The 16,143-nt window shown below is 37.3% G+C and overlaps 1 protein-coding gene and 1 pseudogene across 1 annotated transcript in view; one reads left to right on the top strand and one right to left on the bottom strand.

Annotated features, from left to right (window-relative positions):
- Nucleotides 1-15,767, top strand: part of ERCC6 (ERCC excision repair 6, chromatin remodeling factor) — a 111,635-nt gene extending 95,868 nt beyond the window's left edge. The window contains exons 11-20 of the mRNA XM_007938610.1: nucleotides 49-144; nucleotides 4,749-4,964; nucleotides 5,369-5,479; nucleotides 6,128-6,247; nucleotides 6,889-6,983; nucleotides 8,320-8,465; nucleotides 8,549-9,256; nucleotides 13,373-13,577; nucleotides 14,135-14,213; nucleotides 15,345-15,767. Coding sequence (XP_007936801.1) covers nucleotides 49-144; nucleotides 4,749-4,964; nucleotides 5,369-5,479; nucleotides 6,128-6,247; nucleotides 6,889-6,983; nucleotides 8,320-8,465; nucleotides 8,549-9,256; nucleotides 13,373-13,577; nucleotides 14,135-14,213; nucleotides 15,345-15,767 — 2,199 coding nt within the window. The remainder of the gene's footprint in view (nucleotides 1-48; nucleotides 145-4,748; nucleotides 4,965-5,368; nucleotides 5,480-6,127; nucleotides 6,248-6,888; nucleotides 6,984-8,319; nucleotides 8,466-8,548; nucleotides 9,257-13,372; nucleotides 13,578-14,134; nucleotides 14,214-15,344) is intronic.
- On the bottom strand, nucleotides 2,650-3,336 carry LOC103195141 (annotated as a pseudogene).
- Nucleotides 15,768-16,143: the final 376 nt, after the last annotated feature.

The raw sequence follows: 16,143 nt of genomic DNA, 5'->3' as shown, positions 1-16,143 counted from the left end.
TTTTTTTTTTTTTTAAGAAATCATAGTGTCTCTATTTTCTCCCCATAGGTTTTATTTTGCCGTCTTACGGATGAACAGCATAAAGTCTACCAAAAATTCATTGATTCCAAAGAAGTTTACAAGATTCTTAATGGAGAGATGCAGGTCAGCCAAAGAGTAGAACCAATCAGATCTGAAGAAATGAATTATGCACCAAAGGAAGCAGGGAGGAGAGGAAAGTAGCCTTTAAGTATCCAGAATGTTTCAGGCTTTTCATGAAATGTTATCTCAATTCATTCTCCTTCAGTTTGTATGATAGGTATTGAGTCACAGCTTGAAGACATTAAGGTTCAGAGACATTAAGTAGCTGGTCCCAGGTTGTATAGCAAATAAGCTATGTTGCTTGAATTCAGACTCAGGTTTGACTATAAAGCCCATGCATTTTCTATTATTCCAGAAGTTCTTATCTAGTGGATGAGTAGGTATTGGGTATATAGTTAGATTTTCACAGAAGTATGACCACAAATTATGTATTCTAGGGAGATTTACAACTTTCATCAGCTTCTTGAAGGAACTCCATACCCAGTAAGAGTTTTTGAAACCACTGTGATGTTGGAAACCAGATAGAATCTCTGGTTCTAATATCCCCAGTTCTCATTGCCCCAGTTGTGTGAAAGGAATTTATGTGTAGGTCATTCCATTCTTCCTGATACTGAGAAAACTTGCTTTCTATTGCCTAGAATTCAGAAGTTACTTGTTAGTATGCTCTCAGAAAAGCCCCATTATGTAAAATATGGAATGTAATCATATTTGTCTTTTAGGGACACCTTTCCCACACCAGAGAGTCCAAAAGCACTTTAAATAAGAATGAGTTGGTTGGAATACACAAAGGACCTAAATCTCATGGGCAGGGTTGTATGCTGGATTCTGGGTATAAGTTTTACTCAGGTGCATGTATGGGCCACTAGGTCACAAAACAAAATGAAAAAAGGTCAGTAATTCTTTATTATAAACCACTTCGCTTAGAATCTTAATTTGGAGCCCTTCATAAGTAATAAAGTTCAGTTCAGTTTTAGCACCCTCCTTTTTTATCTGTACTTCAAGATTGTTCCCCAGGAATCCCACACTGTGTGGGCTACAGGAAGGATTAAGTCTGATGATGTATCTTGCAGAGTACATAGGGAAAACAGAACCCTGTATTCTTGGGGTTAGCAGGTACATGGAGGAAGAACTATTTTTATAATTTTTCTATAAGTAAATAACAGTACTTTAGTATTAGCAGTACTCAGCAATACATTTGGGTATATGTCAGTTCAATAAGCATATGTATGTATTAGGTTTATGTTCAGCATTTAGTTTAGAGCTTCAGGTAATCTATTTGACTTCTCTGTGCTTTGTTTACTTGACACATAAGACTTCTGAGGGCTGGAGGGGACTTTTTGGTCATGTAATTGTGCTCTTCTTGCTGTCATCTAGGTAGACTCATTTTTGAGAGAGGCTTTCAGAATTGGCCTTAGGAATCTAGTCTGTCGTGGATATGTCTTTATGTCAGCAAGCTCATCCGCACACGTTCTTTAACTAATGTGATCCTTTGGCCCACAAGTATCTGCCCTCCTTGGAAGCAGAGCACTGTGTTCTCTGCATACTTTCTGCATTTTATGCTTTTAGGTAGATAAAGAGATGAATGGGTGACATGGCTTCTATAGAATCTAGATAATTTTTTCCCAAAGTAACTAAGTTCTGTTCTTTTAACCATCTTTCACAATTTCTTACTTTGTCCATCATTGGTATCTCTGGGAAATTTTTAAAACATTAGCATCTATTCATAATTATAAATCTCCCCTTAACACCTTCACGTGCCTCCAAGTTGTGAACCTTAGCTGTTCTCAGCACTGTCCAGTACATACAGAAAGCAAGCCACACAGGTAGTTGATGTTTTCTAGTAGTCACATTGAGAACAGGTGAAATTAATTTTGATAGTATATTTTATTTAACTCACTATATTCAGAATTTCATTTTATTATATAATAAAAATGAAAAAATTATTAAATGAAATATATGTTTTTTTGCAGTCTGAAGTTTTTTATTGAAACATTTTATTTGAAGATACTCAAAAATTGCTTTTACCGTAGGACTGTGAAATGTTAACTCTGCTGCCTCCCAATAGAGTCAGTAATGACTTTTACAACCCTAAGGGAATTAAAGTCATTAGTCAAAGACAGTTAAGTTAGTTATCAAGTGAGACTTCTTAGCACTTATGACCAATCCATTATAAACAAATAGCAGTCTTAAAAAACAAATTCCAGAATAAATGCAGTTAAATCAAGTCTAGAAAAGAAAGTGCAAGGAGCTCACTGGCTATGCTATACCAAATGGATAAAAAGTAAAATTGACTTTATTCTATAGGGTCTACATAAATAAATAACTGAATCCTATCATATCTTTCTGTTTATATGCTTAGAAGTCGTATACTAATAACAGAATGCTCTGCTTCAGTAGGTTAATAAGCTCCCTAGAAAAAGACAGAAATCGTTTGATAATCAGCTCCCAAATTTTATGCTTACTTTTTCTGCTTCTATCAGTTTCTTGACCTATTTACCATAAGCAAGAAATTCTTTTCAGTAAATTGAGCACTTGGAATCTAGAAAGATATTGAAGGGCTCTGGCAAGTTACATATGTCCTTTGTTGCTTTTAGTTTCCCTTCTCTTTTTTACTTCAAATCCCCATGCAAGTTTATTCTTTCTTCAAACAGCCTGTGAATTTTCAGCACACATTTTGGCTTTTACAAAATTATGGTACACAATGCCTTTGGCAGTTTTCATACCAAGCTCTCAAGTAGCCAGCTTGTTGCTGAGTTCTTTGGCTGCCTTGATATTCCACTCTTCCGCAGTCTGGCCTGTGCTCTTTTGAGTACCTGACTTGCCCATTTTTTTCTTTTTTGCAGGACTTTTTCTTTTTTTCATTGACTCTAAAATATTGAGTAAGCTCCTTCCAGTGAGTTTCATTTGAAGATTTTTCACTATGAGACTGCTCTTAATTCTTCAATTTACCTTTCCTGAAGTGTTTTTCTTTTTTCTCCTGAACCTTGATTATTGAGGTTTTCTTTGATGTAATTCTTGAAATTTATTCCACATATTTACAGAAATTTTAGAAGGGCAGTCTGCATATGCTTTTACATTCACCTCTGTTTCAATTTTTGGTCCATCTGTTGGGAAATCTGAGGTTTCTAATTCTCTAGTCATCTGATCTTCAGCATCCTGTAAGTGAAGTCTTGAGTTTTCTGATGTGGCTTCATCTTAAGAATTCAACTCAACATCACTTTGATTTAGGCCAGGAGATAGCAGCCCACTCAGCATCTTTTCGGTTGGCAACTGGGTACCTTTATTTATTTTCTTTTGTACTAAGTCTTTGAAAGTGAGTGTGTGTTTTATATTTACAGCACATCTCAGTTTGCACTAGCTATAATTCGCAAGCTCAGTAGTACCTGTGGCTGGTGGGTATGGAATTCAACAGCACAGATCTAAAAAACCAAACCCACTGCCACTAACTCATAGTGACCATATAGGGCAGAATTGAACTGCTTTGTAGGGTTTCCCAGGCTGTACATTTATGGAAGCAGAATGCCTCATCTTTCTCCAGAGCACTTGGTGGGCTCAAACTGCTGATCCTTGGTTAGCAGCCGCATGCTGCTACACCACTGGAGTATAGATCTAGAGGAAGAAAAAAATGACTTACAGATGACTTGGTAGGGAGTTTTGACAGTGCTTCTGATTTGTTCACATCCTTTATTATTTACTGATTTAACTATAGTTTGCTAGTTAAAACTGCCAAACTCTTTGATGATTGGTTTAACTTGTGATTTATATTTTCCTACTTGAGCTTTTATACTGGTGAGTTGATTTGAGTCCTCCTCTAAAAGCTGTGAAAGAGCTCTTGGTTAAAGTTTTTCGTTAATGCCCTTCTGGGGATGGGAGCACCATACTTTGGTCCCCTGTGCCCTTCACGTCTTTGCCATTATTGCATTTTTCAGGCAAATGTGTTGTATGGTATAATACAAATATAGAAGTAAATGGAACTGCAATCTCTGAGTTACATATTAAGCTACTGAACTTTTAGGAGGTATGTAATGTAATATTAAGTGTATTTGATAAGTCACATGACTGATTTCTCCAAATCTAGATTGATAGACAGTTTAGATATGTATTTGAAAGATGAGCCAGTTTTTCTTTTGTTGTTGTTTTCATTGTGATTTGGGTGAAAGTTTACAGAGCAAATTCATTATCCATACAACAGTTCACACACATTTTATTTCATGACATTGATTGCAATGCCCAAGAGGTAATAGCTCTCTTCCTACTTCCTCCCTTTGTTACCTTTTCCTTGTGTCCTTTCCTATGCATTCCTGCCCTCTGAGCTAACTCAGTGTGCAAATACTGCCAATGAGTCAGTTTTTTATATCAAATTTATAATGCTGTGAATCATGTAGCCTTTTTTCTAGTGAGGAAAAATATATTTTCAGCATTTGAAGTTGGCCTCTAGAGACATGCTTGGTCCAATAGAATTCTTTTTCCAGAGAATTTGCCCTAATGGAAAAAGAAAATGAATGAAGGTTGATTTCTTCCAACTCCTAATAATAATAAACCAAGAAGTTGGTGAAGAATTACTTTTCATCTTTTGTTACCTATTGAACAGCTTCCTTCCCTCCCTTCCTAAGTGAATATTATTTTACAAGGGGTAATCTGAGTGTATGTGTTCTTTTACACCATAGATTTTCTCTGGACTTGTAGCCCTAAGGAAAATATGCAACCATCCAGATCTCTTTTCTGGAGGTCCAAGGAATCTCAAAGGTCTTCCAAATGATGAATTGAAGGAAGATCAGTTTGGATACTGGAAACGTTCTGGGAAGATGATAGTTGTTGAGTCCTTGTTGAAAATATGGTACAAGCAGGGTCAGCGAGTATTGCTATTTTCTCAGTCAAGACAGGTGAGTGAACAAAACTTCATATAAGAAAGAAGTTGGTTCTTTTATGATTTATAATTCTTAATTCTAAAGATAGGTGGCAGCCTGCAGATCTTTTTGGGAGCTCAGAACTTTCTTTAGAGCTCGTCTTAGAAGTTGGTTTCTTAAAATTCACCATGTGATTGTGTGCATGTGAGTTTAGGCCTGAACAAAAATAAATGCCAAGCTAATTATAAAACTTCTAAGAATTAACAGTAGGGAAATACCAAATACACTCTTACACCAATTATATTTGCCTATTTTGAAGTAAGAAACCCCTAATAATCTAAGCTGGTCTGAGGAAGGTGTCACTGTTGACACAAATGGAGAAGCACACTGCAGTGGTTATGGGATTTTTAAACTCTTCTCTCCTACCCCTCCCCAAATAGATGCTGGACATACTTGAAGTATTCCTTAGAGCCCAAAAGTATTCCTATCTTAAGATGGATGGTACCACTACAATAGCTTCAAGACAACCACTGATTACAAGATACAATGAGGTAATGAGTAAATGTAACAGTAAAGTTAATTGGTACTGCTGTATGCAGAGAACAAGAGTCCCTGGGTAGTGCAAGAGTCCCTGGGTAGTGCAAACAGTTAATATATTTGACTGCCAACCAAAAGATTTGTCACCTCAGAAGAAAGCCCTGGCAATTGACTTCTAAAAAAAATCAGCCATTGAAAACGCTGTGGAGCAGTTGTACTCTGATACACATGGAGTTGCCATGAGTCAGGGTTAACTCAACAGCATTTTTTTTTTCTTCGATGCAAAAGAAAAGGAATAAGAGGGTTCACACCAAACCAAACAATGTTTATATCTGGAATTAAGTAGGGCCTGAAAGGGATTATTTGCTTTTAACTCTGTCCATTTCTGAATTTTCTGAATCGTTGGGTGTGTGAGTATGCCTGTACATAGTTAAGCAAAGAATGTGTATTTCTTCTGTAACACCCAACTTTTAATTACTGCTAGTGTTAGTGATATGAAAAGTGAGAGCTGTGAGGTGGGATCCTGATTCACTGAAGATCTCTAGGATATAACTGATCCCTTATACTGGGAAAGATCGCCATATGTAGAATATGTAAAAGCAGAAGTCAAGAGCTGCAGCATGTTTTAAGTGTGCATACTGAGTATCACGTGTTACCTCTAGGACTCATCCATATTTGTGTTTCTTCTGACCACTCGTGTGGGCGGCATAGGAGTCAACCTGACAGGGGCAAACAGGGTCATTATCTATGACCCTGACTGGAATCCAAGCACAGATACACAGGTCTGTTTACTTTTTAATATATCAGTAAAAATATGGTTTCATTATTAGCACCTGTGATTGTCTTTTGATGTTCTAGTCAGCTTCAGCACACAGTTTATGTCTTTGGTTTTTTCCTAGCCTTCGTCATTATAGACAACAACCTGCAGAATCACATAGAAATTTCAGTAGTTTATCCATAGCTTTCATTGCTAGATTTGGGATAAAAAGGGAATTTGTGAAGTTACAAACACACTTTTTTTTTTTTAAATAGCCCTGGCCCTGCTGTGGCTACTCAGCAGCCAGGGACCAGGAGATAGGACGTGGCAGGGGAATATCATTGCCCAAGGCTCAGACACAGGGACTTGGGCACAGATGCGGCAGCACCGAGAGCACTGGCCACTACTAGGGACAGGAAAATGGTATAGGGGACAGGGGAACAGGGTCTGGACAAACACACATTTTTTTTTTAAGTGAAAATGTCTCAGTTGTATTTTTGTCACCTGGCTGTTGATCTTCCTTAATATAGACCTTTGGTGTGCTTGGCCTCATTAACCAAACTTGTAACTTTGGAATTAAAAGGAATCTGCCAGCTCATCATTGTTCCTTTCAGTTAGTCCTTCTCCTTGGGAAGGCATTTGCTGAGCTCCGTCTCTCTGCTGTAGGCCCGGGAGCGAGCATGGAGAATAGGCCAGAAGAAGCAGGTGACTGTGTACAGGCTTCTAACTGCGGGCACCATTGAAGAGAAGATTTACCACCGGTCAGTACTTAACGGTCACCACTCCTTGGCTTACCTCGGCTTGCCTGGCTGCAACACATGGAGGATAAAAGAAATTAGGCTGCCAGGGTTTTAAGTGAAGAATTTTGTTTTGAAGTGGTCTTTGAAAAAAGTCTTTTCATCCTAAAGCAGTATTTACTGTAACTTAAGAGATGTGAGGGGTTTTGGTTGTGTTTTTTGTTTTTTTCCCTTTCTCAAACTATCTTCAAACTTGATCATTTTTCTATCTTCTTAAACTTTGAGGACCACTTATAAACTTATAGTAGTATATTATTATCTGAGAAAAATGTTTCTACCTAGTATATTGTGCTTCCTCTTTTAGAAATTTTTTTTGAAGTGACAAATTTGAAATACTAGCATATTGATGTTTTCACATACCACTCAAGTATAATTAGTGTGCATGCCGTGGTGTTCTCGATGTGCCTTAGAGAGAGGTTGCCCAGGAGAGACATCTGTTTCATTGTTCCATCTCTCTTCTTAATGACTGGGGAATTTTAGATGATGGTAAGTTTACCAGTAAGTCAGGAGATTGCTAGCTTCTCCCTCTCCCCTACCAAAGATGTTATTTTTGAGCTGTACCCTAGCTCCTCCATTGTGGGTCAGGGGGTACTTGTACTACACATGCAGCTAAGGTGCTCCCTGAATGTTAAATGTTCTTGGAGGACCCTGGACCCTTGTGAGAAAGCTGGAGACCAAGTTAAATTCTGTTGAGAGAAGAGCTTCCTCTTAGAGATCCATGCTTTAATCTGAAGCTTAAGCAACTGGGAGGAGACTGGGCTACTTTGTGGAGGAATCTGAGCAAGAGTGATGGTGGTGTGGCGCTTTCACATGGAGAGTGGATCAGCAAGTAGGAACTGGGGGCAGGGGGTCAAAGGGAAATCTTCGAAAGCACAGGTAAAAGTTTCCTAGCATAGAACCCCAGCATAGGATCCTCCTAAGTAGAGATGAGCAGAGGGTCCTATGTTCAGGAGGAGTCAGGGAGACACTCCCTCCAGCTCAGGGGCTGTGAGTCACATGAGTCGTATGTAAAGAAGCGTTTCTTGAAATGTGATGATTCTTGGTGATTGAAAATGCTCTTTGGATGTAAATAGTAAGGTTTTATTTCTAATTTAAATTTAGTAATACAAGAAAGATCAACCCATCTGATGCACTATGTAATTCTTGAATTGTTATTTTTGAAAAGCTAAAAGTTCTAAGGATTATTTGGACAGTGATGCAATTGCAGTTAACATAGCTCTCTTATATTATTTTATAGCTCAAATTCTGAGGTAGAGCTAACCATGTTTTCTTACCAGGTTTTTTTTTTTTATCTTTTTAGACAAATCTTCAAGCAATTTTTAACAAATAGAGTGCTAAAAGATCCCAAACAAAGGAGATTTTTCAAATCCAATGATCTTTATGAGCTATTTACTTTGACTAGCCCTGATTCATCCCAGAGCACTGAGACAAGTGCTATTTTTGCAGGTACTATATAAAATCACTTAATTTAATGTAAGAAACTTTACAGTTTTACAAGATAACATTAGCTGTGTTTTTCTCCTTTAAAGGAACTGGTTCAGATGTTCAGACACCCAAACGCCACTTAAAAAAAAAATTTCATCAGGCCTTTGGAGATGATGATGTTCCAAAATGCCAAAATTTACCAGATTCTAATATATCTGCTAATGATGCCATGTTACCTGAAGAAAAATCTAAGTCCACAGGAGCTGAAGTATATCCAGTAACTTCTAATTCCAGTGATCCTTTGAAAGATGACTCTCAAACAAATAATCTGTCCATCAGCTATACACTTATAGAAGAGAAATATTTGCAGATAGATGCAGTTTCTAGAGTAGAGGAGTCATCAGTGATTAGTGGAAATAAGGACTGTTCAAATTCTCCAAGAATCAGTAAAATATGCAAGACACCTGATGAGGAAAGTAGTGATGAAAAGCAACATCTTTCTTATAAAAGAGAAGGCTGCCAGGTTCAGACAGAGCCTTTTTGGGAGAATAAACAAATGGGAAGTAGTTTTTATAAGCACAAGTCAAAAACAAAACATCATGATGTGGTAGAAGAGCCTCTGGAGAAACATCTGAGACAGAAAGAAAAGCCTAAGAGTTCCAAGCATCGCAAAGACGCCAAGTTTGAAGGAACTCGAATTCCACACTTGGTGAAGAAAAGGCAGTACCAGAAGCAAGATGGTGCAGACAAGAGTGAGGCAAAGGAACGGAACAATGATGATTATGTTTTGGAAAAGCTTTTCAAAAAAGCAGGTAATCCTTTTGATGCATTTTCCACAGGTGAACTAGGAATAGAAAACGTAGCAAGCTTTAATGATGGTACAGAGTGGGTTCTAAATCTAAAATATTTTTTCTTTTAAAAAATCAAATGTATTAACATTTTTAAATTTGTGTTCACCCTCTTTTGTGAAGCCTTAGAAGAGAATTTGAAACTTTGAACAGTAGTACTTAAAACTGCTAATAGAAGTGCTACATGGTTTGAATTGATTTGTACTACCTGGACATTAAAGGAACTTTGGTGGCGCAGTGTCTGAGGCATTTGACTGCTAATCAGAAGATTGGTGGTTCAAACCCATTAGCTGCTCCATGAAAGGAAGATGGGGCGATCTACTTCTGTAAAGATTTACTGCCTTGGTAACACAGTAGGGGTTGCTATGAGTCAGAATCGACTCAATGGTGGGTTTGTTTTTTTTTTTGGGAGGGGGGTCAGTACCTGGACCTTAATAGCAAATTTCTTTTGATGCTATTTTTAATAGAAATAATATTAAATAATTCTGGGCCTTTTGATATTTATTATAAAATTTAAAATTTCTGTGTGATTACAGTGTACAAATATAGTTATTCATTGATTTTTCCCCCCCATACTACAGTAGCAGCTCCTCTAGAGGTTCCTTATACTACTCACAACTGAGTGGCAGATTAAAGTAACAGATCAGTGAAAATCACTGACCCTACCAGTCTTTTTGATGAGGATGTGAAGCAGTTAGAATTCTCATGCTCTCCTGGTGGGAATAATGTAAAATGGTATAACCATTTTTTAAAACAGTTTAGCAATTTCTTAAAAATTAAAAATATACTTACTGTATGATCTAGGCTTTACACTCAGTATGTATGTACCCAAGAGAACTGGAAACACATGTCCATACAAAGACTTGACTGTGAATGTTTGTAGCAACTTTATTAGGAATAGCCAACCCATCGTCCATGATCAGGTGAATGGTTCAGCTGACCATGGTATATCCCTACAATGGAATACTGTTCAGCACGAAAAAGAAATGAATTATTGCTACACACTATGACTGGATGAATTTCAATAATTAAGCTGAGTAGAAGAAGCCAGACAAATAAGAGTAATATCCTGTGATTTCATTTATAAAATTTTCTAAAAAAATACAAATAGCAGATTGGTGGTTGCCTGGAGATAGGGGGATTAGCATGGAATAAGGAGATGAGATTTCAAAGGGCACAAAGAAACATGGGGTAATGGATATGTTCATTATCTTGATGGCAGTAATTGTTTCACAGATATATACATATGTCAAAACTTAGCAAATTATATACTTCATAAAATTCTGGGGGGAAATAAACAGAAACTGTGAGTTCATATTGTTATCTCTTATTTTTACTTCAGTACCATAAGATCTCTTCCATATTTAGAGCTCCTTTCTCCAAAAGCTCAGGTAGCATAATGGTTAATGCATTCAGCTGCTACCCAAAAAAGATCAGTTTGAACCCACCAGCCACTCCATGGGAGAAAGATTAGTCAGTCTGCTTCCATAAAGATTTATAGCCTTAGAAACCCTATGGGGGTAACTGTGAGTCAGAATCAACTCGATGGCAGTGTGTTTGGTCTCCAAAAGTGAGAAACCTGTTGGCCATTATTCTCAATGTGTTGACTTACGTAAGATGCACAGATAGTAGTTTTAGGAATTATTAGCTCATACCACTACAAAAAGGAGCTCTGGTGGCTCAGTGCCTAAAGGCATTTGACTGCTAACCAGAAGGTTAGTGATTCAAATGCACCAGCAGCTGTGTGAAAGGAAAAAGGGACAATCTACTTCCATAAAAATTTAGTACCTTGGAAACCCTATGGGGGTCACTATGAGTTGGAATCAACTTGATGACAGTGGTTTTTTTTAAAAAAATAACCACTGCAAAGGAAGTCCCTGCATAGTGTAAACAGTTAAGTAAATGTTTAACTACTAACTGCAAGGTTGATGGTACGAACCAATCTCGAGGTGCCTCAGAAGACTGGCCTGGCATCCTGCTTCTAAAAGGTCACAGCCTTGAAAACCCATTGAAGCAGTTCTGTTAGCGCACATGATGTCATTATGAATTGGAACTGACAGTAGCAACTAACAACAACCACTGCAAAAAAAAAATCATACTGACTAGAGTTCATTATTTGTTTACCTTTCTTTTCTTCTTTAATCTAAAAGTATATAGTCAAAATACTCTGTCCAAAAGTTGTTTGCATGGGTTCTTCTCCCCCTTCACTTTGGCGTGTTAAATCCATTTAATATACAGTTTGGGTGCATTTGTTCTTTTAGGGCCCCCCCCATCCTTGTTGATTTCATTTATATTTGGGATATATATGTGAAGTATTAATATAGTGATAAAAGTAAAAACTATACAAAACTTGTTTTTTGGTGAAAATAAACAGATACATTTATGTTTTCATATTTCCCTTTCTTAGAGAAAAGGTAGCATACTATATACTCTTTTATACCTATTTGAAAAAAATATATGTATATCCTGGAAACACCATATTCGTTCACAGAAAGTGTCTTTATTCTTTGTTATAGCTGCAGCACTCTACTATGTGAATGTACTATAGTTTATTTACATGTGGCCATCTAGGTCATTTATAGTTTTTTTCAATTATAAGCTACACTGCAATAAACAATCTTAATGCTTATATAGTTTTGTATTATTGGAAATAAATCTTCAGAGAAAATTCCTGGAAGTGGGATAAAAGGTTAACACATATTTAGTTTTTTTTTTTAAGATAATGCCAAACTGTCCTCCGTAAGATTTATATAAAATTTTCACCAGTAGTATACAAGAGCACCTGTTCCCCACAGCTTTGTGAAAAGAGTATGTTGTTATACTTTTTAATTTTTGCTGATCTGATAGGTGAAAAATATCATCATCTTATAGTTTTTATTTTATTTGCATTTATTTTATAATGAGTGAAACTGAACAACTTTGGGGGCCATTTATATATAGATACATAGATAGATATGTATATGTGTTTTTTAATAAACCAGGATTTTGATTTATTAATTTGATCCATGGTTGCTTTCTTCTCTACCTCACTATTATTATTATTATTATTTATGGGGATTTGGGTGAAAGTTTACAGAACAAATTCATTTTCCACACGACATTGATTGCAGTCCCCATAATGGCACCACTCTCTTCCCAGTTCCTCCCTGTGATTACATTTTCCCTGGGTCCTTTCCTGTGCATACCTGCCCTCTGAGCTATCTCCCTGTGCAAATACTGCCCTTCTGGTCTACCGTGATTGATTGTTTGAAGGAGTGTACTTACCTAATGTAAATGTTCACCTTATACGCCTATTGATTATTTGGCTAGTAACTATGGGAGTAAGTTCAATTCCAGGCCCGAAGAGCGACGTGGGGCCATAGTCTCAGGCATTTCATTAGTCTCCCTGCCTCATTAATTTTTACATTTCTCTCTTTCTTCCTTAGGCTTTTACTGGTTTAGTTTGGTTTTTTTTTTTTACTTAATTTATTCTTTTTATAATTTTCAATTGAAAATTTAATTCATTTTTATCAACAAAAGTGGTTAAGGCTTTGAATTTTCCTCTAATAAATACAGTAAATATATTCCATAGATTCTGATATGGTATATTTTGATGATCATTATTTTTTACAAATTGTGTAATTCCACTTTACATTTCTTCCTTCACTCAAGTTTGTTAATAGAAGGTTTAAATTTACAGGTAGTTGGAAAGAGGTTAAATGTTAAAGTTGTGATTAAAGCATTATGTTTCAATAATAGTATTTGGAAAATTCTCTTATGTAGAAAAACACTCACTGTGAGGGTTCACAGGCTTTGAGCCCTCCGTAGATTTGAATCTTAACTTTTCCACCTTTGGACCAAGGGACCCTGGCTGAATCACTGTGTACTTGTCTATAAAATAGGATAGTAGTAGTCTCTACTTCTTAGAGTGGTGATAAGTTTAATAGAAACAGCATTCATAAAGTTCCTGAGTTATATAGTAAATAGCAGTTAAAGGTATTCATTTTTTTTCTCCATCACAACACAGTTGAGTACTACAGTAAAGCATGATTGTATTTCTACAAACTGAAATGTCACTTGTGCTGTTTCCTTTTTTGTTAGTTGGTGTGCACAGTGTCATGAAGCATGATGCCATCGTGGATGGAGCCAGTGCAGATTATGTACTGGTGGAGGCAGAGGCCACACGAGTGGCCCAGGATGCCTTGAGAGCACTGAGACTCTCTCGTCAGCGGTGTTTGGGAGCAGTGTCTGGTGTGCCGACCTGGACAGGCCAGCGGGGGATTTCTGGTGCACCTCCAGGAATAAAGTAAGAGATTGCTGCCCTGAGTGCTTGCGAGGAGGCCAGATATCTATGCTGGAGATGGGGTCAGGGCAGGTGTGGTTGAGTATCAGAAGCTGTAGAAGAACCCTTTGGAAGGGGTTGTGAGCTGAGCTTGTAGTCAGCCAGAACCTTCTCCTCACCTTTGTCCCTGCTTCCCAAAACCAATTTTCAGGGAAAGGAAAAGAGAGTGATCTGTTTTGTTTGGGACATGGTGTTGTTAAAAATAATAAGGGATAAAGAATAATCATTAAACTTTAATAGACAGTTAGCCAGTTTACAACAATCTGGAATTACTATGTTTTTAAGTGTGCTCTTTTAGAAGTTGAGGATGGTTTCCATCACACGTTGAATGAGGATATTGAGAGGTTCTTCTCCCCAAGGTGCAGCGGTTATTTCCAGAGAGAGTAAAGTGGAGGAAAGAAGAACCTTGTGGATCACGTTTTTTCCAGAATACGTTTAGCTGTGGAAAGATTATATTGATCTCCTAAGTCACAAAAGCAAGCATGCATATTATATCTACTGTAATTCTTCTCCTCATTTAGGAATAGATTTGGTCAGAAGAGGAATTCTAACTTCTCTGTCCGGCCTCCTTCTTCAGCATCTCCAAAAGGGAAATACCAGGTAACATGATAGCCCATGTGCTTTTCCTGAGTGAGACTTGCTGAGCTGAATTGCCTTGAAATTTTTACCTGATTCTGGATGTAAAAGGAACATGATTATCACTATAATGGCACCCTGGTAGTATTTGTGGCCAGCTAATTTCCTAAAAGGCAGAGGCTTTAACCCAACATATGTAGCAATATCTCTTGTTTTGCTTTCAGAAAGCTAACACAGGGATAGGTGATGTGTGTTTTGCTGCCCATGCAGCCTATGATGACCAGAGGTGAAGTGCAAACATCAGAGACCACATGCTTTCTAGTTTGAAGGCCCAGAAAATCACCTTGAATGTTGTCATCCATAGTTTCTTAGCTGCTAGAGCAGGATGCCCCTCTCCCTGTGGTCTACAACATCCTGCACACCTTCAGTGCTCTAATGAGGGTCAGTGCTCCTGAATCTAACCTACTAGGCCAAACCCCATCATTAAAGACTCTCCTTAGTCATTTCTGCCTAAGGGTTATGTTAATGATCATTAACATAATAAAATTCAAAAACTACCAGAATCTCATTTTAGATCAATATGGACACATTTAGGAATAGAGTATCTCTGATTTCCCATATTCTTTTAGCAGAAGGAATTGAGACTTTTTCAAAGACAAGTTTTTGTTGTTTTAGGGAAACATATATGAAGTATGGGATAAGAAAGAGAGACAAGATTTAAAATGAAGTAAAATAGTAAGCCATGCTACTGTTCCTCATTTCACAGTGCCTAGGTAAGGACAGCGTTGGGAGGAAGGACAGAGAAGAGCACAGAAACAAAAGGTGGCTCATGCTTCCTGGAGAGCTAGTCCTCCTAGGACTGTTGTTTAGAGCCAGACTTTCTGACTTCTCTGTCTTTCCTCTTTTCAGTCCTTCAGAATGATAATGAAGTGAATATTTTAGTTTTCCTTTTTTTTTTAGGGAAATAAAAGTACAGCGAGTGGATTTTGATTCTTAGTTCTCCTTTCCCTTGTATTATATGGATTCCCAATTCTTTCTTAACTTCTCTTACCCTGACTACTTGCACATATTTTATGGTATCTCAGAGCCTTTTAGAAGGTAATGGGGGCATAAACTAGAAATTAAACATATAAATACTTTATCTTCTTTTTTCAGGATGACGCTATGAAGACAGAGAAAAAAGATAATGTTCCCGAACATTTTAGTGGAAAAGCGGAGGATGCAGACTCTCCATCTGGGGCTCCTACTTCATCGTCACTCTTGGCTAAAATGAGAGCTAGGAACCACCTAATATTGCCAGAGCGGTTGGAAAGTGAAAATGTCTCTCTTTCTGAGGCTTCTGCCCCTCTACCTTCCACCACAGAACACGATGACCTTTTGGTAGAAATTAGAAACTTCATTGCGTTTCAGGCCCATATTGATGGCCAGGCCAGCACCCGGGAGATCCTGCAGGAGTTTGAGACCAAGTTATCAGCATCACAGTCTTGTGTATTTCGAGAACTGTTGAGAAATCTTTGTACTTTTCATAGAACTTCAGATGGTGAAGGAATTTGGAAACTTAAGCCAGAATACTGCTGATCAACGTTCCTTTTATTTGACTTTTTATAATGAAAATTTCTGATTATTAATCTTGTGGTTAATAGTAATATTTTTGTTGATGGAAGTTGGCTGTACTTGATGTTTACTTTGAATGACAGCTACCTCATAATTAAAACTTTAAGGAAGAAGAAACTCTCCCCAGAACTTAAAAGTTTTAATAATGCTAAGTAAAACAGAAAATACTTGAATTGACTTTCTTTTTTTCCTCTGTCTCTTTCTCCTCACTATAAATTATATCAAAAATCAGGGACCTAACAGTTCCTCCTTGGAACACATTTGTTCTTTACTTACAAGAGGCTATCAGGGAGCACATTACTGCTCATTTAGAAGTTTGTGAAATAGAAATTGCAAGATT

This window comes from Orycteropus afer, unplaced genomic scaffold (genome assembly GCF_000298275.1).
Source record: "Orycteropus afer afer isolate SDZICR_OR568_19922 unplaced genomic scaffold, OryAfe1.0 scaffold00052, whole genome shotgun sequence".
NCBI classification, from domain to species: Eukaryota; Metazoa; Chordata; class Mammalia; order Tubulidentata; family Orycteropodidae; genus Orycteropus; species Orycteropus afer.
The sequence above is the reverse complement of the archived record's forward strand: the minus strand, read 5'-3'. Positions and strand labels throughout refer to the sequence as shown.